At 35.0% G+C, this 25876-nt stretch overlaps 2 protein-coding genes across 2 annotated transcripts; one reads left to right on the top strand and one right to left on the bottom strand.

Moving 5' to 3' along the window:
* Positions 1–220: 220 nt before the first annotated feature.
* Positions 221–18792, top strand: HELRODRAFT_166093 (hypothetical protein; the record flags this gene model as incomplete). The annotated part of the gene is made up of 48 exons (XM_009033118.1): positions 221–302; positions 919–932; positions 1129–1173; positions 1444–1488; positions 1651–1704; positions 2310–2363; positions 2543–2596; positions 3086–3139; positions 3513–3566; positions 3788–3832; positions 4438–4536; positions 4683–4781; positions 5069–5113; positions 5610–5708; positions 5972–6079; positions 6332–6385; positions 6542–6649; positions 6786–6892; positions 7287–7340; positions 7656–7777; positions 7961–8109; positions 8328–8381; positions 8540–8638; positions 8931–9029; positions 9237–9290; positions 9782–9835; positions 10073–10126; positions 10514–10675; positions 10871–10924; positions 11250–11465; positions 11667–11774; positions 12584–12691; positions 12848–12955; positions 13120–13227; positions 13365–13418; positions 13868–13921; positions 14230–14283; positions 14534–14587; positions 14899–14952; positions 15427–15498; positions 15969–16004; positions 16388–16459; positions 16749–16790; positions 17083–17218; positions 17523–17626; positions 17877–17948; positions 18153–18371; positions 18646–18792. The coding sequence occupies 48 exons, from the start codon at positions 221–223 to the stop codon at positions 18790–18792; spliced, it is 3993 nt and encodes a 1330-aa protein (XP_009031366.1).
* A 1046-nt stretch (positions 18793–19838) lies between these two features.
* Positions 19839–25075, bottom strand: HELRODRAFT_166094 (hypothetical protein; the record flags this gene model as incomplete). Its single annotated transcript, XM_009033119.1, has 10 exons — positions 19839–20021; positions 20552–20667; positions 21087–21185; positions 22334–22354; positions 22592–22624; positions 22841–23117; positions 23339–23610; positions 24290–24411; positions 24754–24805; positions 25033–25075. 10 exons carry the CDS (start codon positions 25073–25075, stop codon positions 19839–19841), a joined length of 1218 nt encoding a protein of 405 aa, XP_009031367.1.
* Positions 25076–25876: the final 801 nt, after the last annotated feature.

A 25876-nucleotide genomic window follows, 5' to 3' on the forward strand; every position in this document is an offset into this window, starting at 1 on the left:
CTGAGTTAACGACGCCTAGCTTCTCAATAGGACAGGGGTTACTCGGATCCGTTGAGGAAGAATAAACCCAAGTTGTGAGCGGACTGTACCTAAAATTAATAATAACGCTCCTATAGGTTAATAGAAGGCGCTAACGATTCGAGATAACCGGGTTTCACTGGATATCTGAATTTATCGATCTTAAAATTTCGGTCTGATTTCCCGGATCGAATCTTTTAAGATGGTCGGATCAGTTAGGAGCGTAGGGGCACTGCTTCTGGTCGCCATCTCATGGATATACATCACCCAGGCTCTTTCAACAGGTTAGCATTGCACATTTTCTTGGTTTTTACGATGAATTGAATGAATGCCTATTAATTGAAATTGGTTGATCATTTAATGTCTGCTTGATTTGCATGCATTTTACCTACTAATATTCTCTGTGAAAATATTGCCAAATTTATTGTTTGAATTCAATCGTTTTCCGTTTTTTTGTCAGTTTGGTACCGTGGTCGAGAATGTGACGCTTTGTTGTCGTCTGTATGCAATTAGAGGCAAACGTTGAATCATTTTTAATTTCTCATTACTTTCAAGAGTGTTTCAATTTTGTTATACCGTAATGTAATCCGTACATAAGACTTAACAACAATGACCATTTTCCGCTGTTTTTACGTAAGGGTGCTTCTTATTTCGTGATTTGATTTGATTACCACTGTTAAACTGAGTAGTTAACACCATTTCTTGGGTGCTATGAATATTTATTGGGCGAATTAACGAGACGAAAAGCAAAAATTTATAGAATTGAAAATGTTTTTTGTTATATGTGTCCATAATAATGTTATATTTTAAAGTATGAATGCGCTGTTGTTTGTGTTATCGTGCGTTTCATTGCATTTGCCATTACCAAGTTTAAATATATCTAAATAATACATATTTCAGGAAATTTGGAACAAGTTAGTCGACCCAGGATTACAATTTGGACTAAAAATTTCATTTTCATATAATCAATCAAACTATTTTAATTTCGAACAAAATTAATTTTTTAATTTTCGTTAGTTTTAGTTGGTAAATCTATAGTTTCTGAAATATTTAATTTAAAAAAAGTTAACTTATCATTAATGATGCAAAATAATGTTGAAATTGTAAAAGGTCCGTGAGACGGCCGAGCAAGCATTTGTCTACCAACAACCACAGGTGAGCGGGCTGAATAATTAAATAATAATTAATAATAATTTCAATATTTATTTTGTCTTACAATCAGTATCATTTTGTGATGTTATTTCAAGTTATGCAACGATATGCTGATATCTAGATCTTAAAATGCGTTAATTGAATTATTACTATTTTTTTGTTCATTAACGAAATAGCGGAATTTATTTTAAATTTAAATTAAATAAAAAAATGAAGTTGAATTAAATCAAAAAATATTTACGTTACTAAACAACTGTTGATTGTTTACGAAAGAGTTTGCAAGGTGCAAGAGGACCCCCTGGGCCACAAGGACCAGTCGTAAGTCAATCAATCTTTCCTCCTTACAACATTAACATAATTTATTAACATTTAATTTATTGATTATTGTAAATTTTATTAATATATTTACGCCTATAAATTATTAAAAATAATTATGTAAAATATTTTATTAATTTAAAAAATAATATTTTTTCCGAACAGGGAGCTCCAGGTGCCCCAGGCAGAAGAGGCGATCATGGAGATCCCGGCGTTCCTGTACGTACCTTCAAGCACCTCATATCTCTTTTATAACCTACGATCATACATTTGTACATGTACACATTCATACATGCTTACGTGTTGTTTATATATTGTATATATCAAGCCGTCACTCAATCAACGTATAAGGTAAGACATTCATCACAATGTATTAGCACCCAATAAAACTTTATCGTTGACACTCAATTAGTTCTATTCTTTTTTCTTATCGGTCACTTAACTTACTAAGTCATTAACTAGTTTATTAATTAATAATTTTAGTTTTTGCCTTTTTAAACCATTACTTTATTTTATACTATTGCCCTGCATGCTGTAACGGTTTCTGCGTTTGTCAGATTCTGATTTTTTAAAGAATAATAAAAATAAGTATATATATATATATATATATATATATATATATATATATATATATATATATATAGTTTAATAAACATGCGATTTTCCTGCATGCATCCCAGCAAATACAAATTAATTTTTATATACATACATGTATACGTTCATACATGCATTCATTTTTTCATTCATTAATGCATTCACGTACAAATTCACCAATTTGCAACATACAAACATGCACTCACCACATGCAATGTTGATCTATAAAGGGACCGCCAGGAAGCAGGGGAGCCCCTGGACCACCCGGACCTGCTGGCAAAGAGGTTCGTTCTTATTTATGTGACGGCGGTTGTGGCAATGATAGTGGCTTCATGTGTTTTCAAAATTAGTCTAATTTATTGAACAGCTTATTTTTTAATTTAATTGATCTTTAAATAATTTTTAGTTCGTTATAACAACTTGTGATTTTACCGAACATAAATATTGTCAAAACGCTTTGTAGGGACCTGAAGGCCGCGATGGTGAAGCTGGCATCATGGGTCTGCCAGGAGCTGCTGTTAGTATTTTCTCTCTATATTAAAATTACGTTAAATAAAAAGCTTGTTTAATTTATTATTTTCACTACCTTAGTTTTTCTGTTATATTTAATTTTTCTGTTATATTGATAAGTTTTAGCTTGTAACTTTTCAACACGAGTCGGTTTTTGTTTTTCAGCAAACGTACGACTTTGATGTTAATAATGTTAAAGCGTATGCAAACTTTTTCAATAATTTATTTAGTAGAAATAAATAAATAACTATCTGTTCAACCGTTGATATGTCTTAACATCGTAATATCAGACATATCCAACCATACAAACATAAACTTACGTTGTAACAAACCCACATACAGCAGATAAACGCACACGCACAGACACACACACACACAGACACACACACACACACACACACACACACACACACACACACACACACACACACACACACACACACACACTCTCTCTCTCTCTCTCTCTCTCTCAAACACGCACACACTCACACATTAGGGATACCCTGGCCAAACTGGTGCCCCTGGTCAACAAGGACCTAAAGGACACAGAGTAAGTCTTTTTATAATTTAAGAAAATGCGGTTTTTGTAAAAAAATTTTGAAAATGTATGAAAAATATTTTTGGTTTATGTACACATTATATTAACAGTTTGTAAGAATTTCTTTGCTAACTATACAATCTTGCATCTTCTAAACTTACTAACATCATTAATATAATTAATCTAACTGTCAATTGTCATTTACCATTTGAATGTTGGGTTTAAGTAGAGCCAAAAAATCTGAAAAAAGCAAATAATAATAGAAAATAATAACAACAACAATATCATTAATAACTGTAATTATTACTTATTTATTAAATAATTGTTGAATAAAAGTTCATTTAAGTAATACAACAAATGAAAAAATTGATGTCGTTGATTGCAGGGTTTTCCTGGAGCCAGAGGTGCCAAAGGAGAAGTTGGAAAAGACGGAGAGCAGGTTCTTTACGATTTCACTTGAGTAATACGAAATTGTAAATATATAATTTAAATGCTATAAAAAAATTAAGGGAATTTTTTTATAATATCAATGTGAAAAAGATATATGTAGAGTTTATAAATGAATGCATATGACATGAATATGCAAATGATATGAGTATGTAAATTACAGGAATATGTAAAGTTTATAAATATGTAAATTTGTAATGATTAATTATTCAGGGTGCAATGGGAGCTCCAGGAACTGTTGGTGCCCCAGGTATTTTGGTAAGTATTCGTACAATGATCTTTATTTTTTTGTCTGTTTAATTACAGTTTTTTGTTATAAATCTATTGAATTTATTTTGATTATACTTTTCAATCTGTTGTTCATTTGTTCGTGGTTGAATTGTTCGTTATTGTTTGTGTTAATGAAAATGTTGAAAGCTCCATTATTGCTCAGTATTACGTTATGAACGTTTATTTGAATTTTTTGATGAGCAAGGCCATGCAGATAAGCAGAAAACTTCTTTTTTCCCTTCTGTATTGCACAGTTTAACATAATGAATTGACAGGGAGCCCGCGGACCACAGGGAGAGAGAGGAAGTGACGGAAGAGAGGGACCAATTGTTAGTCTCCACATCTCCTATACGTTTTGTTTTCACTAACTTACTGTAACGTAATTCGTTGTCATATATTGCCACGTGCTCATTCATTCAAACTTTAAAAAGGCATCAGCGTAAAATATGAAATATTTAAACGTTGAATGTTTCGAGCATAAGCACATAAATGAACTTCTCCACCAATGAACACACATCCGTTCAAAACTTCTGTACTGATGTTGTCATACCTACGCGTGTTTACACACAAAAATCTTACTCTACTTCCTGCAGGGTCTTCGTGGTTTAGATGGAGTGCCAGGAAGTGCAGGACCAGCCGGAGGAGTTGGACCAATGGGAGCACCTGGCTTTCCAGGATTGAGAGGAGCTAAGGTATCTTTGGCTGTTTAATTTTATTATTTAATACAAAATGTATGTTCTTCTTGGAAAATATTTCGTGCATACGTGCAACCGTGTAGATCTCGGTTACCATAGGTTCAATTTGTTAGCACCATGAATGATTGAAACTTGATAAACAGGGAGATGCAGGATTTCCAGGAGCTGCAGGATCACCAGGAGTAGCTGGAGCCAGAGGACCAACTGGTGCACCTGGTGCCCCCGGAGAGGCTGGAAGACCAGTGAGTTGTGCTGATGTGCTGTGGTGCTGTTGTTTTGATGTGTTGTTGTGCTGTCGATGTTGACATGTTACAATTGCTATTGAGATGTTTACATTTTCAATGTTAATAACGTCATTGACAATGATTTTTCTCTGCCTGTGTAACTTGTTCACAGAGCCGACAGGACATTTGTTGATATTTTTTATGATGTTAACTATGAAAATCTTTACTCATTAAAGTGATCTTGGTGACAGTGACAATTGTTTTAATTTGAGAACTTCAGTATGAAATTAATTCTAAACACCTAGGGAGCTCCAGGAACTGACGGAGTGCCAGGAGAGAGAGGAGAGAGGGTTGGTCATTATTCATCATTTATCATTCAACATCGGTCATTATTCTTCATTCATCGGTCATTATTTTTCATTCATTGGTCATCATTCATTGGTCATCATTCATTGGTCATCATTCATTGGTCATCACTCATTATTCATTGGTCATTGCACATCATTCAGTGACCGACATTTATGATTTTTTGGTCCTCTATCATTATTTTTCAGCATTGACCATTCGTTAGAAATAGTTTCACAATTTCAATTCTTTTAATTGTTCAATAGTCATAATCTATTTAATCGAATAATAAAAACACAAAATTAAAAACCACTTTATGAATTAAAATAATTAAATAAAAATCTCAAAATGTTTAAATTGTACAACATTTCGTAAAACAATGCTTTGCCCGATTATAAATCTTCACTTTAAATATAAATTTTTTGTATATAAAGTAACAATAATCACAAAGAGTTTCATCAATACAAATTAATGGCGACATTATTTTTTGCTCGTCAACAGGGTGATGCCGGTAGTGCAGGAGCCAGAGGAGCCCCTGGCGCTGTTGGAGCTGCTGGCGCTCCAGGTGCCGCGGGACCAGCTGGGCCCAAAGGAGACACCGTTAGTTCGAGCTAACACGTGATTACTATTGATGTTATATTTGTTAAGTTTAATTTTGAACAGTTTTAGAGGACAATTTTATTCACTATACCAATCCGCATTGATAAATTTTTGTTGTTATTGTTATAGCAAGTTTTTCTTTGTAGAAACGTATTTTTCTTAGTAGAAAAGTATTTATGGTCACTTTCGTTTTCATCTTTACTTATTTTCTTATCACTTTTAGTCATCATCAATTATCCTGTCGCCATCACTTTTGCCACCAGGGTGCTCCAGGACACCAAGGGTTTGCTGGCGAGGCTGGACCAAGAGGAGCCCCAGGAGCTCAGGGTGAACTTGGTTCACCAGGAAAGCCTGGAGTTGTTGGCAAAAGAGTAAGTTGGCATTATGTTTGAAAAGTTCATGTCTGTGACATTTGAGAATGATTTTGTCAAAGTTCACCAGGAAAGCCTGGAGTTGTTGGCAAAAGAGTAAGTTGGCATTATGTTTGAAAAGTTCATGTCTGTGACATTTGAGAATGATTTTGTCAAAGTATTTAATGTAAATTGTCTAATCGAAACCATATTTAATTTTGATAAAATAATATGTATAGTGATTAATTTTAATATATTGAATGATTTGATAAGGGTCCCAACGGAGGACAAGGACCTGTTGGAGCTCCAGGAGCCGCCGGAACCGCTGTAAGATTTCTTATCATTCCGCACTTTTTTCGGCTATGTATGATGTTTCAGCTAATTTAATTTTTCATATTGACTACCTGAACGCTGGCAATTACCAAACACGCATTCATTCCTTTTTATTATTTAGTAATCTGTAATGATGGTTGTTGATATAAGGGAGCGCCAGGAGAGCCCGGTTTCCCAGGAAACGCAGGACCTTCCGGACCTATGGGAGCATCCGGCCCCCGTGGTGAGGACGGTGATGCTGGAGATGTCGGACCCAAAGTCTGTAACCTATCTTCTACATATTCATTTTTGTATTTATTTATTTATGTAGTGCTGACTTTATAACTTGTGTGATAAATTTTAATATAATATAACAAGAAATAAATTGTTCTATATCTTTATTGGCTACTTTTAGGCATGCATATTTTTTCATATAAGTAGGACGTTACCTTTAAAAGTGAATAAAAATATGAACAGGGAGAAGCTGGTATGCCAGGACTTCCAGGACCCCAAGGTCTCAGGGTAGGTCGCCAATCACCTTGCTATTTCTTATGAGTTCAACATTCTTTACCATTAACATTTGAAGAAGCATTCATTTAACTCAACGTTATTCACTCAGCAAACATTATTCTATAGTTACGCAATCAATCTCTCAATTACATTGTTAGTGATAAAGTTATACAATAGCACACACATACATTATCGCACATATATTTATATATACATAGAAACACATACATTCTCACACTTACATACATTCAAACAAACACATACATTACCGTACATACAAACGAACATACACTTACATACATTCAAACACACACACATACATTCTCAGACACACAGACATAGAAACACACAGCTTACACAAACTTACAAATAATTTTCGTTGACGACATGACCTTTTGAACCAAAGGGCGAACAAGGTCTCCCAGGCAAAGATGGCAGCAATGGCAGAGAAGGGCCACAGGTCAGTCGGTTTTATTACAAATTTTTTTGTTTGTGTATTTATAAATAAAATTTTGTCATTTTTTAAACTTTCTTGCTTACTTTTTAATTTTTCTGGCTTAATTTTTTGCCTTCTAGCTTTTTAAATTGTTCTTATAATGTTTTAATGTTGCACCTCCGTTGTAAATGGAAATTACAGACACTTTCTTATCACCGGCATAATCGTCATCATACCATTGTCATACATTATCACATTATCAAAGCATCATTACAACCACAAAGGCATTCAACTACAGCCACAATCGACCACACCCACAATCAACCACAACCTCAATAGGGTGCTCCCGGTAAAGAAGGCAAGCACGGAGAACGAGGTGTTGCTGGTGCACAGGGAACAGCTGGAGAAACAGGAGCTCAAGGAGAGCCAGGAAGAGCTGTATGTATCTACTTTGTTTGCACGTGTGTCTGTTTGCTGTGCTATTCACTCTCTTTCTCTGTCAGTAATTTTTGTTTCTTAATGTTAAGTTGAAATAAGCAGTGGGTAATCGTAGTTACTATTCTGTCATTCTGTCTGTCAATACTTGCCTATCATCATCATGCTATCATTCATCACCATCAACATCACCACTAAAACACCTCCAGCACCACCGTCAGTAACATCATCTTTATCATCACAACTTAAGGGTAGCCCAGGCAAAGCTGGTGCCCCCGGAAGAGCAGGACCCCGCGGACCAGCTGGTGACCGTGGAGCTGATGGCGAACCTGGAGAGGCTGGAAGGGAAGGCGTTGCTGTAAGTTTATTTTTTCTGTTTCTCTATATCAGATGTATGTTTATTATCTATTATATATTTTTTTTTACATTTTTTACTACAACTGCTACTGCTACTAACACTGTCACTTGTACTGCTGCTAGTACACTCTACTGCTGCTACTACTATTAATTATTATTATTATAATTAATATTATAATAATTATTAATATAATTATATTGTTGTTGATGTTGTTGCAGGGTGCTCCTGGAGAGAAGGGACCAAGAGGAGACCGTGGAAAACCAGGAGAGCAAGTTGGAATTATTTTCATTATAATTATTATCGCTGTTATTATTATTATTGTTATTATTATTAATTTTTTTATCGTCGTCATCATAGTCATCAACATCATCATCGTTATTGTCATCACCACCATTGTCATCATCGTCATCATCATCATCATTAACTTCAGGGATTACCGGGAGTACCAGGAGCTGACGGAGCTGACGGTCCCGATGGTCCCCTCGGAGCTCCTGGATCCGCCGGGCCCGCTGGAATCACCGGAGATAAGGTTGTCTTTTTTATTTAATATATTATTAATATTATTATTAAAATTATAATTACTATTGTTAAATGTCATTGTAATTTATTGTAATTATTAATTAATTAACAACAGTAATAATTATTATTTTTGTTATTGATCCCATCAGTTATGTTGTTTTATTTAATCTTGCATTCATTGTTATAGCGTATTTTCATTTGGTTCTTCAACGATGAATGCGTGCTCTCTTCCTTTCTCAAAAACATTCTTGTAAAATTTATGAGAAAAATTTTTTGTTACGGCGTGAAATGTTGTTATACAGGGATTGGATGGAGACAAGGGCCTGATGGGGGCCAAGGGATACAAGGGGCCCTCGGGTGACAGAGGCGACCAGGGACCCGACGGTGATGCCGGAGATGCTGTATGTTCATTTTTTTGAGATTTGGGTTTTTTTGAAATTTGGTTTTGTCATTTTGATTTTTGTTACTGCCATTGCATTATTGTTGTGTTTTTATTGTATTTATTTATTATTTATGTTGATATATTGGTTTATTATTTTATTGAATTTAATGTTTGTAATAATTTTTTTTTTTACCATACTGATATAAAATTCGGTTAAATTTTGAAGGGGCCTGATGGAGGCAGAGGAGAGAAGGGACCAGCTGGAGGACCTGGCCAACAGGTTTGCTCATTCATTCAGATATCAATTCCTCGATCTATCAGTTCATCATATTATCAATTCATTCATTCATCTATATATTCATCAATTCATTCATTCAGCTATGCATTCATCAATTCACCCTCTCATCAATTTATCGATCTACCTATCCATTCATCTATCCATTCATCCATCCATTAATCCATTAATCCATCTATCTATCTATCCCTCTACACACTCATCCGCCTATCTCTCTATCCATCCACATCTTGATCATCTACCAATCTGTCAATCTTTCCAATCATTCAGCATTTCAACACTTATTTCCTTTTGTTATCAAACAATTGTTTAACCCACAAACTTTAAAAATTTGGACAAGTTGCGAAGCCCCATCACCACCAACACCACCACCACCACCACCACCACAACAACAACAACAATAATAATAATTATATTTTAATAATAATTAAAGATAATAATAATAATTAAAAATAATCATAATAAAATAATAACAGGGAGCGCCAGGAGCTAAGGGACCCGCCGGAAACAAAGGGGAAATAGGAGATGCTGTGGGTTTAAAATTTTTTTTTATAATATAATTTATTATTTTTATAATAATTTTTTATGCGTTGTTGTGTGTGTTGTTGTTGTGTGTTATTGTATGTGTTGTGTGTGTGTTGATGCTGTGGTTTTTGTTGTATGTGTTGTGTGTGTATTGTTATGTTTTTTTGTTTATTTTATTATTATTATTTTTATTATTATTAATTTTATTACTATTTTTTATTATTATTGTTATTCTTTATTAGGGAGCTCCTGGCCAACGCGGGCGTGCTGGTTTCGTTGGATCTGATGGACCCGAAGTGAGGAAGAGATGCTGTTGTTATTGACGTTGTTGTTGTTGATGATGATGATAATGATGATGTTGTTGATGTTGATGATGTTGTTGTTGTTTTTGTTGATGATGATGATGTTGTTGTTGTTGTTGATGATAATGATGATGTTGTTGTTGTTGTTGTTGATGATGATAATGATGTTGTTGTTGTTGATGTTGATGATGATGTTGTTGATGTTGATATATCTTCATAACTTAAATATTCATTTCTTAGTATCAATCAATGTGTTATAATTTTGTTGGTTGGACCGTAGGTTATAAATCATTCAGTTCTGTACTTTACAACATCCGTGACGTCATCATTCCACATTCGACGTCATCACTATCGCACACGTGCAAACACACATCACTTTAGGGAATCATGGGCAAACCCGGACCTCCAGGACCATCAAGCTTCTTTGCTATTAAAGGAGAACGAGGAGATCGTGGCAAGCAGGGAGCAAGAGGAAAATCCGGAAGACAGGGAGACGTTGGACCAGCTGGACCCAGTGGAGCTCTCGGACAAGCTGGTACGCCTGTAAGTAATTGGAGAATTATTTCTGCTGATGGTTTCTTTTGGGTTCTGTTGTAAAAAAATTATTTCCAGTTTGTTTTGATATTTCATGGTAGATACCATTTCGTACAAACAAAGTTTATCTAAGATAAGGTATTAATAAAATTGATTTTCAATTGTTATAGTTCATAAAATGTTGTCATCTGATTTGTTTGGCAGGGGAAAGCTGGAAGTGCTGGAGAGAAGGGTGTGCCAGGAGATGATGGACCACAGGTCAGTACATCATCGTCGTCGTCTTCTTCATCATCCTTTCCATTGTCATTATCATTATCGTCGTCGTCATCATCACTGTTTTCGTTACCATCATCTTACTTGCAATCTTTGTCGTTGTCATTATCATGGTATTTTGTTTACCCCTGTCATGTTCAATATTATTTTTTAAACAATTTTTTCAAACAATATTCATTATTGCCGATTACAATCATCTCATCATAAAAATTGTTATCATCAGGTAATTACAATTTTAACTTTTTTGAAATTAAAAACTACTCTTGACATACAAATAAGTAACTGTGACGAACATGAACCCCTACTGCAGGGACTTTCAGGTCCACAAGGACCACAAGGACATCGCGGCAAATCTGGAGAGGAAGGAAAAGCAGGAGCACCCGGTCGCCCCGGGTATGCTGGAGCTCCAGGACCAGTTGGTGAGGCTGGACCCGCCGGATTGACCGGTGACGCTGGTGCCCCAGGAATCAAGGGACCACAAGGACCGTCCGGGCCTGTTGGACCAACTGGTCCCGATGGAGCCAGGGTACGTTCGCTTCATTTCTTTTGAAATTCATGTTTTGACATTTTATATTTTTGTAACATTTTCTGTAATATTTTAAATTAAATACTATCATTCATTTGTTTGCACTTTTATGTGCAGTTAGTGGATCATGAATTCAACAAAAAAATATTTACTAATTTGTTATAAGTTTTTAGAATGTACTATTGATTGAAATGATTGCAGGGTGATAGTGGAGAGGCAGGAGCAGTCGGAGCCCCAGGAGCTGCGGGACCAGCCGGCGAGAACGGTCACGATGGTGCCCGAGGAGATAGAGGAGAGGCTGGTCCAACTGTAAGAGAAAATTGTTTCATGTTCTATTGGTGTTGTTCTTGTTATTCATCGTTGATTGAATGTCTGTGGTGCTAAATATGATAACGGTATCGACTGCATGTCAAATTTAATTTTTTAAATGTCGATTAATATTTTCTAACAGCACAATCCCATGTGAAATATGCACTTCATGTTCATAACTTTTGCCTTTTCTTGATGATCCTACTCTTCTCCGTCTTGTTACTTCGTTAGTTTTATCTAGGATTGATTATTGTAACTCGCTCTACTATGGTCTTCCTGACTTTATACTCTATCCTTTAAGTAAAACTTTTAACTCTGCTGCTCGTCTAGTTGCTCGTGCCCCTTTCTTTTCTCATATATCTCCATATCTTGTTCTCTTGCACTGGCTACCTAAAAAATATAGAATAATTTTTAAAATTTGCACGTTCATGTATAAGTCTCAATCTAAATTATTTCCTAAGTATTTATCAGATATATTAATTGAACCTAACCGCCCCGGTTTACGATCGTTTTCTTCTTCTCGCTTTTTCTTAACTCGTGTTAAACACTCTTTTGCCAAATCTGCTTTTGCTTTTTTTGGTCCTTTTTTCTGGAACTCTCTACCTACTTCTCTGACTACTTCTCCATCACTTGCGAAGTTCAGAGCGGATCTCAAAACCCATCTGTTTTCAAAATTCATTGAGGAGCGCTGTTGAACATCGCGGAAATAGCGCTTTATAAGCTAATTGATTGATTGATTGATTGATTGACTCAACGTCAAAATTCTTTTTTGTTAGAAGATTGAACTGATTACATTTGAACGTTGACAGGGAGAGGCAGGACCCGAGGGAGCTCCGGGCCCGAAAGGTGAGAAGGGACCGATGGGACCAGCTGGTGCCCGCGGTGAATCTGGAGTGGCTGGATCACCTGGACCAAGAGTCTATATCATTTTGTTTTTATAAATTTTAAAGCGTAATAATTTATTCATAGGATTTTCTTTTTTATAATAAAATCTTAATTATTATTTTGTAACGGCATTGTTAGCTACGACGGCATGAACAAATAACAGTTCAATTGTTTTCGTCTCGGAACAGGGAGAGGTGGGACTGCCCGGACCACAGGGAGCAAAGGGAGAGAGAGGAGCAAAAGGAGTGGTAGGAGAGGTGGGCCCAACCGGAATGCCAGGAGAGCGTGGTGCTGAGGTGATGTTGTTTCTCTACTCGTTACAAAACAAACATTCAGTAATAAAAAAATGAGTTTGGCCATTTTATTGAAAGTAATAACATCGTTTTTGATAATTATTAAAACGAACATTTATGGAAAGTTATATTAGCTCTAAAATACTGAAATCATGAATTTATGACAGGGTGCGCCAGGGAAAGATGGACGACCAGGAGCCCCCGGTCACCCAGGAGAGAGAGGTGCCCCTGGACCAGTTGGACCTGCTGGAGCTCCAGGCGCTCCGGGACAACAGGTTCGTCCTTCATCATTTTTGTAATAAATGTGATTTAAATTTTGTGACACGTAAATATCAAATGTTCTTCGTTGTTACTGCAAATGTTTTTTATGGCGTCAAATTATTTAAAAATGTTTCATGTTGAACATTCGCAGGGACACCGTGGCGCTCCAGGTGCCGCTGGATCACAAGGGGAACGTGGAGATAAGGTTGATACCTCTTCATTTCTGTTTCATACCTTTTGGTGGCGTGTTTCTTTACATCAGTTTTGCTTGTTTGTTTCTTACTTTCTGTTTAATAAATTGCGTCATGTTGGTACTTCTTCATCTGTTCCTGTCTCTTATTTTCTGACAGGTTCGTGTTCAGCACTTTATTTTTGCTCATTTTTCTGTTCGTGTGTTTGCTTCTGTTTGGGGTATAACAATAAAAATTTTCTGACTTGTGTCAACTCGTATGCTTGTGATTTGTTCTCCTTTTGAAATTTTATAAAAGAAAATTCGGCTTAGAGTCACTGGCATGTAAAATGAGGAGCGACAGAAACCACTTATTAAAGATAGCGGTCATCAATGAACAAATTAGTTGAACAACTAAATAATTATTAGAATATTATTAAAGATAATAATAATTATTAAAAGTAATAATTTGCATTTGAAACCAGGGAGAAATGGGACCGATGGGATTCACTGGAGCCGCCGGACCAGCCGGACCTGCAGTTAGTCATTTAAAAAAATGTTACGAAATGTTGTTGATGTGATGATGTATTTTGAAGTAACCAACGCTATTCATTTGACGTACCATCAACTATTATCATTAATGATGTATCTCTATAAATGTAACACGTCAATATTGATGTCATGTGTTTAATGCAACAATCAACGGTGTAAGACTAAAAATTTAACAACAGCCACCAACCACAACCATCACCTACCTGCAACACATACAACCATCACCACTTACGACCACCACCACCTACCTCTACCTACCTCTACCACTACCTACCACTACCTGCTACTACTACAGGGTGCCCCCGGTGCTCCAGGCAGCAAGGGTGGACGTGGGCAGAAAGGAGCTAAAGTGAGTGTTATGGTGATGCCGGCGATCGTGTATAACGATTATGATTATACTCAGTTTGATTGTAATTATGGTTAATTAATAATGGAAGCAGACAACAATTGTCAATTCATAAGGAAAATTATTATTATGATCGTATTGATAATAATAACGATGACCATGATGAGGATAACGCTAATGATGATGATAACAATGACGATGATGACGACGATTATGATGATGATGGCGACGACGATGATGATGATGATTGCAGGGAGATAGAGGATGGCCAGGAGTTGCTGGGCACGTCGGATTTGCCGGACCCGCTGTAAGTTTGTTTGAATTTTTTTTTGTAAGATTTTGTAAGATTTTGTGGTGTTGATATGTAGATAGGTGGGTTCTTTCGTAGCTTATGACGTCACTGATGTTAATAGCGTGCAATTAACATTAATTTATGTTAATTAATGCGCAGTTTTTGAATTTTGTAATTCAAAACCATTTTTAACATTGGTGTACTCTTATTAAATAAACTTTGTGGTAAATTTTGCCCGAACTATCATTATAATTTAAAAATTATTTTAATAATTATAAATAACAAATTATAATTAATATAATTATAATTTTTTATAAACCTTCAAGGGTGACGTAGGCATTCCAGGACCACAAGGACCAACCGGACCTGACGGAGCCAGGGTCCGTATTTTTTTTTTTAAACTTTTAATTCATAAAAATTAAATTAGGCGCAAAAGTAGGTGTGATGAGGGTTACATTCTAAGAGCCCCTAAATTTAAAGTCAACCGATTTAATTAATTATAATTAATGATAATTAATTATAAATTATTCAATAATTTGATCAATTGCAATTAGTCATCGGTAATTGTTAGCATTCGTTGTTCGCTAATTGGAGCCATGCATCTGTTGATATAATAATATCAAATAAAGGAATAATTGAATGAATAAAAATGTAACACACATAAATAAATAAATAATAATAATAAATAAATAAAAAATAAAATAAAGCTGATAGTAGTAGTGATAGTAGATAGTATGATGACGACCATAGTAATTTGAATTATGATGATGGTAATATGATTATAACAATGGTAATAATAATAATAATAATAATGATAATAATAATAATTATTATTATTATTATGACGTAATCAGGGAGAGCCAGGTGCTCGCGGAGCTCCGGGACCAGCTGGACACGATGGGGCTCAAGGCGCTCCAGGAAGAATGGTAATGATGATGATGTTGTTGATGATAATGATGATGATGATGATGTCGATGATGATGATGATGATGTCGATGATGATGGTGTTGTTGATAATTGTGATAAAATTTCCTAATTATTTTTATAATTAATAATAATAATTATTATTATTATTAAATAATAACGTTACTGAAATAATTTGTTTTAAAATTTTTTCTGTAGGGACCATCAGGACCCCAGGGCAAGCCAGGGAGATCCGTGAGTGGATGATGATGGAGACGATGATGGAGACGATGATGGAGACGATGATGTTGTTGCAGTTGACGCTGTTGTTTCTGCTGTTGCTGCTGATGTTGTTGTTAATGATGATGGTGTTGTTGTTGTTATTGATGGTGATGCAACTGATGCTTTTGTTGTGGTTGTTGCTGTAGTTGTTGTTGTAGTTGTTAATGATGACGATGGTGGTAAAGATGGTAAAAATTTTTTTGCTGTGCAGGGACCTCCAGGACCCGCCGGGCCAGCCGGACCCCCCGTAAGTTATTATTTTGTCATCACCCATTGTTATTATTATTATTTTTTTTATTAGTAGTAGTTGTGACAGTGGTAATAGTAGTTGTTGCAGTGTATTAATACTATTAGTAGTATTGTAATTGTTATTATTATTGTCGTCATCGTTATCATCATCATCACCATCACCACCACCACCACCACCACCACCACCATCATCATCATCATCATCATCGTGATTTTCGTATTTGGTATCATAATGGAACGTTTTAAATTCATTCCTTCAAGATCATTCGTCGTATATGTTTGTTATTGTTGTTTTTTTTTATATAATTATGTTTGCATTTTTTGTTGTAGTGAGTGGACTGTTATTTTTACTTTATAGAAATTGCTATTTTTGATTTCTAGGGCCAGCCAGCTCAGCCAACCTTGGATTTCTCAGGACCCGCTGTTAGCAACAAAGGACCAGATGCCTTCTACGTATGTTGTTGTTGTTGTCCTAGTTGTTGTCGTATTTGTTGTAGTTGTTGTGTTGTTGTTTTTGTTGCCATTGTTGTCGTAGTTGTTATAAACGTTGTTGCTGCTGTTGTTGATGTTGTGTTGTTGTATTGAAAATGTCATCAAGAAATAGCCAAACTCTTTCCACATGTGTTGCTGTTGTTACCTTTATTGTATTTTTTTGTTGTTTCAATCTTTTTGCTGATGTGATGACAAAATTTTAGGTGAAATATTTTAGCCAGACTTTTGAAATCAAATATTTTTCTACCAGAGTGACGAAGGTGTTGTGCCCGCTTCATTGGAAGATATCAAGGTCCGTGCCATTCCATCATCGCCACTGAATGACGTCATATTCACGACATTGTTCATTTCATATCATTTTATTATTATTATTTGTTTTTCATTTCAAGTTCAGAATAACGTAACAATTACAATTTTTTTTCACTTTTGAAACTCTCACCGCATTCAACAGCCTTTCATTTTAGAAATGTATATACTTTAACGTTTTTAAACATCTACATTCACTCGATAATGATTAACTAAAATTCGTTCTCCCAATTGAAATACTTATAAATTTCCCTCATCCAAACACCAATGACTTACAGAACGACGTCAAATTGAGAGGAATCATTGAGACAATCACAGAAAAAGTATCAGTTGTTGATGAATCATTAGGAACGCAGGAATCTCCCGCCAAGACATGCAGACATCTTGCAGCTTCCAAACCCACTTTGCCTAGTGGTTCGTATGAATGAGTCGCTATTGACTATGTTTCGTTGTTTAGTACGGTTTTTATGCATCGCTTGTTGTCTGACAACCAACCAACCAACCATCCAACCAACCATTCAACCGACCGACCGACCGACCGACCGACCGATCGATCGACCGACCGACCGATCAACCAGTCAACCATCTAACCGACCGACCGACTGACCAACCAATCAACTATCCAACCAACCAACCATCCAACCAACCATCCAACCGACCGACCGACCGACCGACCGACCGACCGACCGACCAACCAACCAACCAACCAATCAACCAGGTTACTACTGGGTGGATCCCAACAGAGGAGATCCCTCCGATGCCATCCAGGTCTACTGCGACATGCAGACATCTGAGACCTGCATCTCAGCCGCTCCTGAGTCTGTTAGTGGTGGTGACGATGATGATGTAGGATGCTGCAGCTGATGAGGATGTGAAATGATGATGATGTGGGATGGTGATGATGAAGATGTGGGATGATGATGAGGATGTGGTATGGTGAAGGTGTGGGATGGTGATGATGGTGAGGATGTGGGATGGTGATGATGATGAGGAGGAGGATATGAGATGCTGATGCTGATTAAGACTATTTTTCAATATGTTTCAGAATTTTTTATTTCGATTTTTTTTCCAGTTTGAGAGGACGATGTACATGTCTGGAAGAAGGAAGGACACGTGGTTCAGTGAGATGAGGATGGGATCGACTGTACGTAATGATAGTGTTCATTAATGGTGTTGTTGATGTTGTTATTGATGTTGTTTTGTTAACAGTATAGATTTGTTATTGTTATTTCATTGTTTAGTACGGCTTTTATGCATCGCTATAAACTGAAAAACATCCAACGTTATGTTATTTGTTATTATATATTGTATAATAAATGACACCTTTTCTGTCACGAACACGACACAGTTCAGCTACAAGATCGAGAGGTCGCAACTTTCCCAACTGCAACTTTACAGCACGAAGGCTCAGCAAACCATCACCTACCACTGCAAAAACGCCATCGCTTACGAAGATGCCAGGACTTCCAGCCTGGACAGGGCCCTCAAGTTCCTCACATCCACTGAACGTGAAATCACAGCCGACACCAAGAGGAACGGATACACCGTCAGCTTGGATGAATGCAAGGTATGGAATAAATTTTTTTTTTTCTATTTTGCTTGCATTTTTGTGTCAATGTTTTTTTTGTGTGCTTTGTATTTATTTTTCATGTTTTTATTGATCGTATAAAGTGTCTTGTTTATTTATCTGCTCTTTCGTTAATGTACTGAAATGCTCGATAATTTTGCGAATTGTCTGAAAAAAAACGTCTGCACTTTAATTTGTTATCGTTTAATTAAATGTATTTTAGATTAATTTAATGATAATGAAATTAATTAGAGTTATTTCAACTTCTCAACAGGACCGCACACCCAGCTGGGGCAAGACAGTCTTCGAATTCGTCAGCAGCGAACCTGAACGCCTGCCAATCGAAGACCTCTCACCCTCCGACATGGGAAGCCAGAACCAAGCTTTCGGTATCGATGTCGGCAGAGTCTGCTTCTCGTAAAATAATTTAAATATAAATTAATTAAATAATTATGCTAATTATGATGTTTAATTATTTTAAGCGGTGGTTTATAATTTTTGGCTGGTGACTTTGCTGCGATAATTATGATGATGTTGAGATGATGGTGAAGTTCTAATAAATTAATAAAATATCTACCAAATCGTGGTGATGGTGATTTGTGAGTTGAAAATTTTGTGTTCATCGTTTGGGTGGTTGTATGCGTGTGTGGCGTGTATAAGAGTGGCAAATAAAAGAATGGACATGTTTGCATTCGTCGGGTTGGTTTTAATTGACGAGGTTAAACATGGACAGCCGTGCCTTGGTGGTGTTGTTATTTGGTTGTTGTTATTTTTATACTGGTCACAATATGCGTTTAAAAAAATGAAGGACAATCTGCTGTCTTTTAATAATGAATAAATTAATAAATAAATTAATTAATTAATGAATGAATGAACCGTACTTGGTTAGAAGATGTTCATTATACGGTTTTGAATTGATTAAAAAATAGAGAATGTTCAAATACACGATATACACATGATCATCTTGTCAATTTGTTTTTCATTTTTCTCTTTTGAAATTAAATTTGTTAAATCTTATTGTACTTAAAAGAACATTAGGATACATGGAAAACAATAAATAGGAATATGAAGGATTGTTCGACGCGTAATGGGATCGACGTTCAGTTATCAAACGCTCAAAAAATAAGAAAGTTATAAAATGAAAATGTTAAATTAAATAAAACCACTCTACATGCTTTCAGATATCTTATACGCAAAATGATTTATTGCAATTTTCATAATAGAATATTATAAAATCATTTAAGTAGTAAGTATTAAAATCACCAGACTAGCCTTATAAAGCTAAACGTTAAAAATTAAATAATTTGAGAAAATATTAAGAAACTTGAATTTATAGAAAAAATAATAATGTTTTTGTTACATGGTATGGTTACATTGGAGTCAGGTATGAGATAAAACACGGGATACTCCTGAGACATCACAAAAATAAATGAGGTCCGGATTTTTATACAATGTTTAAAGATGCGGTTAAACAGAATAACAGGTCACCAATAACTTTGTGACAAAAAAAGTTGCCCTTGTCCTTCGATTTCTGAAGTTATTTGGGAAACCCCACCCTTTTGACGCTCCAGGCTTCCATATTTCTAAATCCGGTTCTGCCTTACACGATTTGGAAGCATAAATAATCCGGACAATCAATACAAAAATTGTCTAAAACATGTGTTTAGGAAATTGAACAATCTCATATCAACTAATTTAAATTTTTTGTTGTAAATATACATATAAAAATTTTTGTTCATAATATCATATTTTTAAAAATATCCTTGTTAATTAAATTTAAATTGTGAGTTGTCTGGTTTGATGTTTTTGATTTGTAAGGCTTGGTATCCTCGCCTGAGTAGTTAGTTATGTGTGATCGCAGTTTTTTGTAGAACACTTAATTTGATCATTACCATAATTACAAACAACTATAATATGTAGATCTAGAAAGATTAGTTTGTAACGATGTAAAATATAATGAACACAATGAACACGAAATTTTAATTTAACGTTATTATCAAAAAAATTAACAAACTACTTTCAACTAATTTAACATATCAGTATCACAATAATTTAAGAGAAAAAGCATTAGACTAGAAAGTTTTGGTTGACAATACAGAAGTTGGAAGAACAATTTGTTTTTGATGACTTGTCGTCAGAGATAATTCGGACTTGGACCGAGTTGCGTTCGAAGCTGGTACCTTTGAACCTGATGTTGCATGCGTTGACACTCCAACTCCCGATCTTCCTCCTCTTGTTCCTTTTGAGGCTGCTAACGTTGTTCCGGCTTTCCTCTTATTTTTTGCTTCTTGGCTTTCTTATAACGATTGGTGAGGGGTGTGTATATGTGGATCTACATATGTGCGTGGTAGTATGTGATAGTGTGTGCTTGCATATGTGGATCTATGATGCTTGTGTTTCTCAATGTTTTACTTCATTCGCTAGTTTCTATGTTGAAATATTTTTTTTATTTCAAGTACTTTACTCTTATTTAAGGCGTTATTTATAAATTAAATATAACCAAATTACATCTCTGCACAATCATAATAGTTTGACAGTTTCGAACTTTTGAAATCCTTTGAAATCAGTACTTTACCTATATCAATGCGCAAGCACTCTTTATTTTTTGGAATTATAAACAATAAAATGTTTGTAAAATGTACATATATTCATATGGTTGTTTGAATATATAGAAATGAAAAATTGACAACACAACATTTCAGGGTTGTAACAAACTTCTGTAGAGCAGGGCCCCTACGCAAACTACCCCAGCGCCGAACAGGAAGCTAACGCCAATTTTAGCGTAAGGATATTTGCTTGAGGATTCCTTCGCAACTTTCAATAATTTTGTTCAGCGAAAATTAATTACGCAAAACATTCACATTATTATAAACATTAAAACCAAAAAAGGCAATATAAGCGCAGAAGAAAACAACCAAACAAGTATACATAATATATTGTATAGTGTATATATATATATATATATGTATAAATTATATATATATATAAATTATATATATATATAAATTATATATATATATATATACTGATATATATTGTGGAAAGATACCATATCTTATACAGCATTGTATAAATCCTACCAATTTGTAGGTATTAACCAATTTAAAGTGTGTTTTTTCTATCTTCCTTACCAGAATTATATATGTATACATAGTGGTAAATGACTATAATTAATGCAATGATTCTGTAGATTTCATAAATTGCTGCATGTATATATACACATATATAGGTACATATGTGTTGAAATCTATTGGTTGCTACCGCCACAATTGTGTCGGCGTCAAAGAGATACTTTTCAAGTTTTGGCTCTTTCACCGAGTATCTAATTTAATACCACCGATACTTCTCAAACATAAAAACATTGATAGCTGATTGCTAATAGTTTCAATCATTAATCAGATGTGGCTTCATTAACGAATATTTCAATGTTGAAAGTGTTTTCAAAATCAGAAACTTGCCATCTAAATTGGTCTGTCGTTTTTCGCCTTTTTCATTAAATACACCTTATTTGCGTTGTCCATTATATGCTAAACAGCTTGAATGTTATCTTTTTCAAAATTTTTGTAATTATACTCCGATGAAAGTTTGGCGTGCAGGCAGAGAGCAGGAAGAGCAAGAAGACGACAAACAACCAAGTTAGATTAAACTGTTCCTCAATTTTTATTCCTTTTTTACCGTGTTGTACTCTCTTTGCTTGAAAGGAATAACCATTTTTTTAATAGTTGTCAGGTAAGTTGGAGATGATTGTCAGAGCCAGCGACCGCAAAGTTTCCACGAAAGTATAAATTATTTAATTTGTAACATAACGCGTTGGAGAGCAGTTATGAAACGTTTAACGAGTCGTTTGATGTATTTCATAACTAACCTTGTACTTTAGTTGTTACTGTATTCACGTTTTAAATCAAATTAACCTTCAAATTTAATTCAATTCAATTCAATTAGCCCATCAAATATTGACCAACCTTCAGTGCTTACCGAGATATCTGCAAGGGATTAATTGAAATGTTGAATTCAATTCTTTGTGTGTGTATGTGTGTGTGTGTATGAGAGAGTGAGAAGAGAGAGGAAGAGAGTGAGAGAGAGAGAAAGAGAGAGAGGAAGAGAGTGAGAGAGAGAGAGTAAATCAACCAATTTATTTTACGTGCTCACAATATAATTCGCATTATTTCTATTGCTTCCTTACTAAATTACCACTACAATCACATCAAAACTTAACGTACTCTGCTTGTCAACCTCTTCATTTTCTTTGTTACCTGTCAAATTATCAAAATTTCGTCAAAAATTTGTGAAAAATTTGAAAATGTTTTGTATGTTGTAATGTATTATAGAAGCCTGAAACTTTTTACAAAGAAAAGATTTCTCAAAACTTGCAAAAATGAAATTTAACAAACCACCTAAAGTTCACTGACCATCGACAACAACAAACAATCAACACAATCAACAACAAACAAATAAACTCAGCAATTAACCATATGGAATAATTTTAACTTTGACAAATGTTCTCTCTGAAGTTGCTAAACTTCGATTTTCGTTATGATTTTCACAGTTAATTTTGTAGTCTCCCACCAAGTAGAAGACAATTACGTTGCCGGTTATCCTGTACATTTGTACATTTATGATGGGTGGTGTGAAAAGAAGTTGGATGTTTATCTTGAACTGGCTGGGCAGAGGTTGGTCTGCTGCTATGCATTTCACCGGCTCGTATAATGTAGCGATCATTTTATCAACTTTCGTGTCGTTCACGCTCTCTAAAAATGTTAAAGTTATTTATTTCGGAGATTAGTTATGGTAGATTATGAAAAATGCTACAAGCCTTTCAAATTGTGATACTGCATACAATTTTTTTAAAATTTCAAGTGGTGTTTTTATTTGAACGGGATCGTTGTTGGAGGTGAAGTGTTATATAGTGAGCAATAAATTTTTAAGTCATGTTCACGGCCCTCGATTAATGGAGAATACGGAAGAACCTTGGCAAGAGGTTTTAGTTTCTTTCTTTTTTTCACTTTTCTCTGTTCTGCTGAGCTAGTTTCAACGCTTGAATGTTTAATATTTCTCCCCACTTTTTCATTGTTCTTTCCTTCACCTGGTGATGTATCCGGTGCCAGCACAGTAGCCTCGATAGTTTCTGGTGAAGCAATTTCGTTCGTAATTTCACTGGAAATCTCTTTCAATAACAAATCTTCCCCATCACTTAAATATTTTCTACCAGCTGACTGTTTTTTAGTTTGAGAATCATTTGCTGAGGTTGTTTTTTGATCGGATGTACCTGGAATAAATACTTTTGGCTCTTTATTTATCACTTCTGTGGCAACAGTTATAAAGTTAAATGGATGTCATTCTTTGTCATCCACACATTCATCATCCTTTTTACCGATAATTTCTGAACATTTCTCAGTTGTGCTCAATACCTTCTCAAAAGTGCTTGGATATACTAAAGAAATTAACTCCTACGTTTATTATGTAATTGAGTCTAGGTCTTTTAGTAAACTCTTTTCCAAATTAAAAACTGTAAAAAGTAATTTAATTTCTAATATCTTACGTATATCTTCTTCACCGTAGATCAAACAATAAGAAATAATTAAATGTAGTAGATACATCATTTATGAAAAAAATAACACTAGTCTTAAAGTTGTTTATAAACAAACGATCCTAACTTATGAACGTCACAGTGACTGAATAATAAAATTTCTTCTTCAAATTCTTTATTTAAACAATTCTCAGTGAAGAGTCGACGAGAATGATGACACAACGTCAGTGGCGGTTCTAGAGAGGGGTTCCATCAGCAGAAAAGTTGCCCCCCGTCAAAATAATGGCCGCCCCCGTGAGCACAAGACAATTATTTCGAAAAAAATTTGCAAAAATTCTTCTACGGTCACACCAAGTTTTGTGTGAATTTCCTGCCTACCTCGGTCATCGACTTTTATTTCCCCCAGTTAAAAGATTTTGTTGAAACCTCCCCCAGTCATCAAGATTTTGTTGAAAAATCCCCCCTCCCCGATATTTGACGTTTAGAAAATCCCCCTCAGCCGACCACCCGCCACTGCCCAACGTGACGTGTGGTCATGTTAATATTGAATTATGTGAGGCATTTTAAGTGGAGGTTGAAAAATTGTAACTGCTGACTTAGCCACGGTAATCACGATGAAGATGTGATGTTGAGAGGCTGATAAATTTAAATAATTTAATAGAAATACCCACAAAATCATGACGATGTCGGTTAAAAATTGTGCGTCGGAATGATTGTGTGATCGTGTGTATTGAGGGTGGTTTAATGATCAACAGTGGCAGATCTAACGAGAAGCCACTTTGTTAACTTCTTAGCCCCCTGTTAAATTTCAACATTTTTACAAATTTGGCCCCTTGGCCTAAATGATTAAGACACCTGGTGATACTGCAGTTGCTCTGGATGGGTTCTAATTCCGAGAGTTTCCCGCCTACCACGTGCGTGTCAGTGAGATGCGTTGATGTGTGCGTATCTACTCGTGCGTTGCGGGGCGTTGTTGATGCTTCTTGCTTATTGTAGAATTATATGAAACCGGCATATTTAAGTTTCTTGAGTTTAACAAACTAACAGGAGATAAAATTTTTTTTGATAATCTCAGATTTGAAGAAAAGAATTATAATTGATATCGATAGTTTGATAGCTGAAATGATTACAAACTGTCGATTATGTTTAAACGATGTTTTATTACATCTTCGTCCATTTCGTTTCGTCATTTGTTTTTTTACATCGTAACTATGAAATTAAGTTTGTCAAATGATACCATTTACTTGCCTTAGAAGGACAATTAAAAACATAATGAAAATAATTAAAAACTTAAATATTTATTCATAACAAGTAATGAGAATCCAAATTGAATTCCCTTTCCGTCACTCATCCAAACGAAATTAAAAAAGAAACCGTAATATTATGAAACTACTAGCCTGAATATTATCAGGGTCGACATTGTTTTCAGGGTCAATATTCATTATGTCTTAATAATATTCATCATCATTTTATTTGGAATCATAGTATCAATCAACAATTATAGAACTATAAAAGTGTCGGATTATTATTATCTAGCTTCATAAAGCAATTAACACTAATAATAACAAAGTCACTTTAGAAAGGAACGTGAAACATTTATAACGACTTGTAATAAATTTGTCAGATCTTTCTTGTGTAGAAGGACAATTTTTGAGAGTAAAAATATACTTGATCATTAAGGATATTAACAAACCTTCAGCATTGTAATAATAAATTATCTCAACAAGTTTAATGGGATGGAATAAATCCAATACAGTGAATCAATTTCATTTATTTATTTATCGGCTTACAAAGATGAGAACAATTTTTTTTAATATTTTATTATATTCATCCATTCTTTTATTAAAAGCCAACACTTTCTTATGTACTGCTTAATATTCAGACTATAAACCTTTGAGCTAAGAAGCCAACCGACCGATCGTAAATTAATTCACAAAGTGTTAAATTCAACGGGTGCAATAAAAGTGTCGGGCCGTGA

This window comes from Helobdella robusta (genome assembly GCF_000326865.2).
Source record: "Helobdella robusta unplaced genomic scaffold HELROscaffold_9, whole genome shotgun sequence".
Taxonomy (NCBI): domain Eukaryota; kingdom Metazoa; phylum Annelida; class Clitellata; order Rhynchobdellida; family Glossiphoniidae; genus Helobdella; species Helobdella robusta.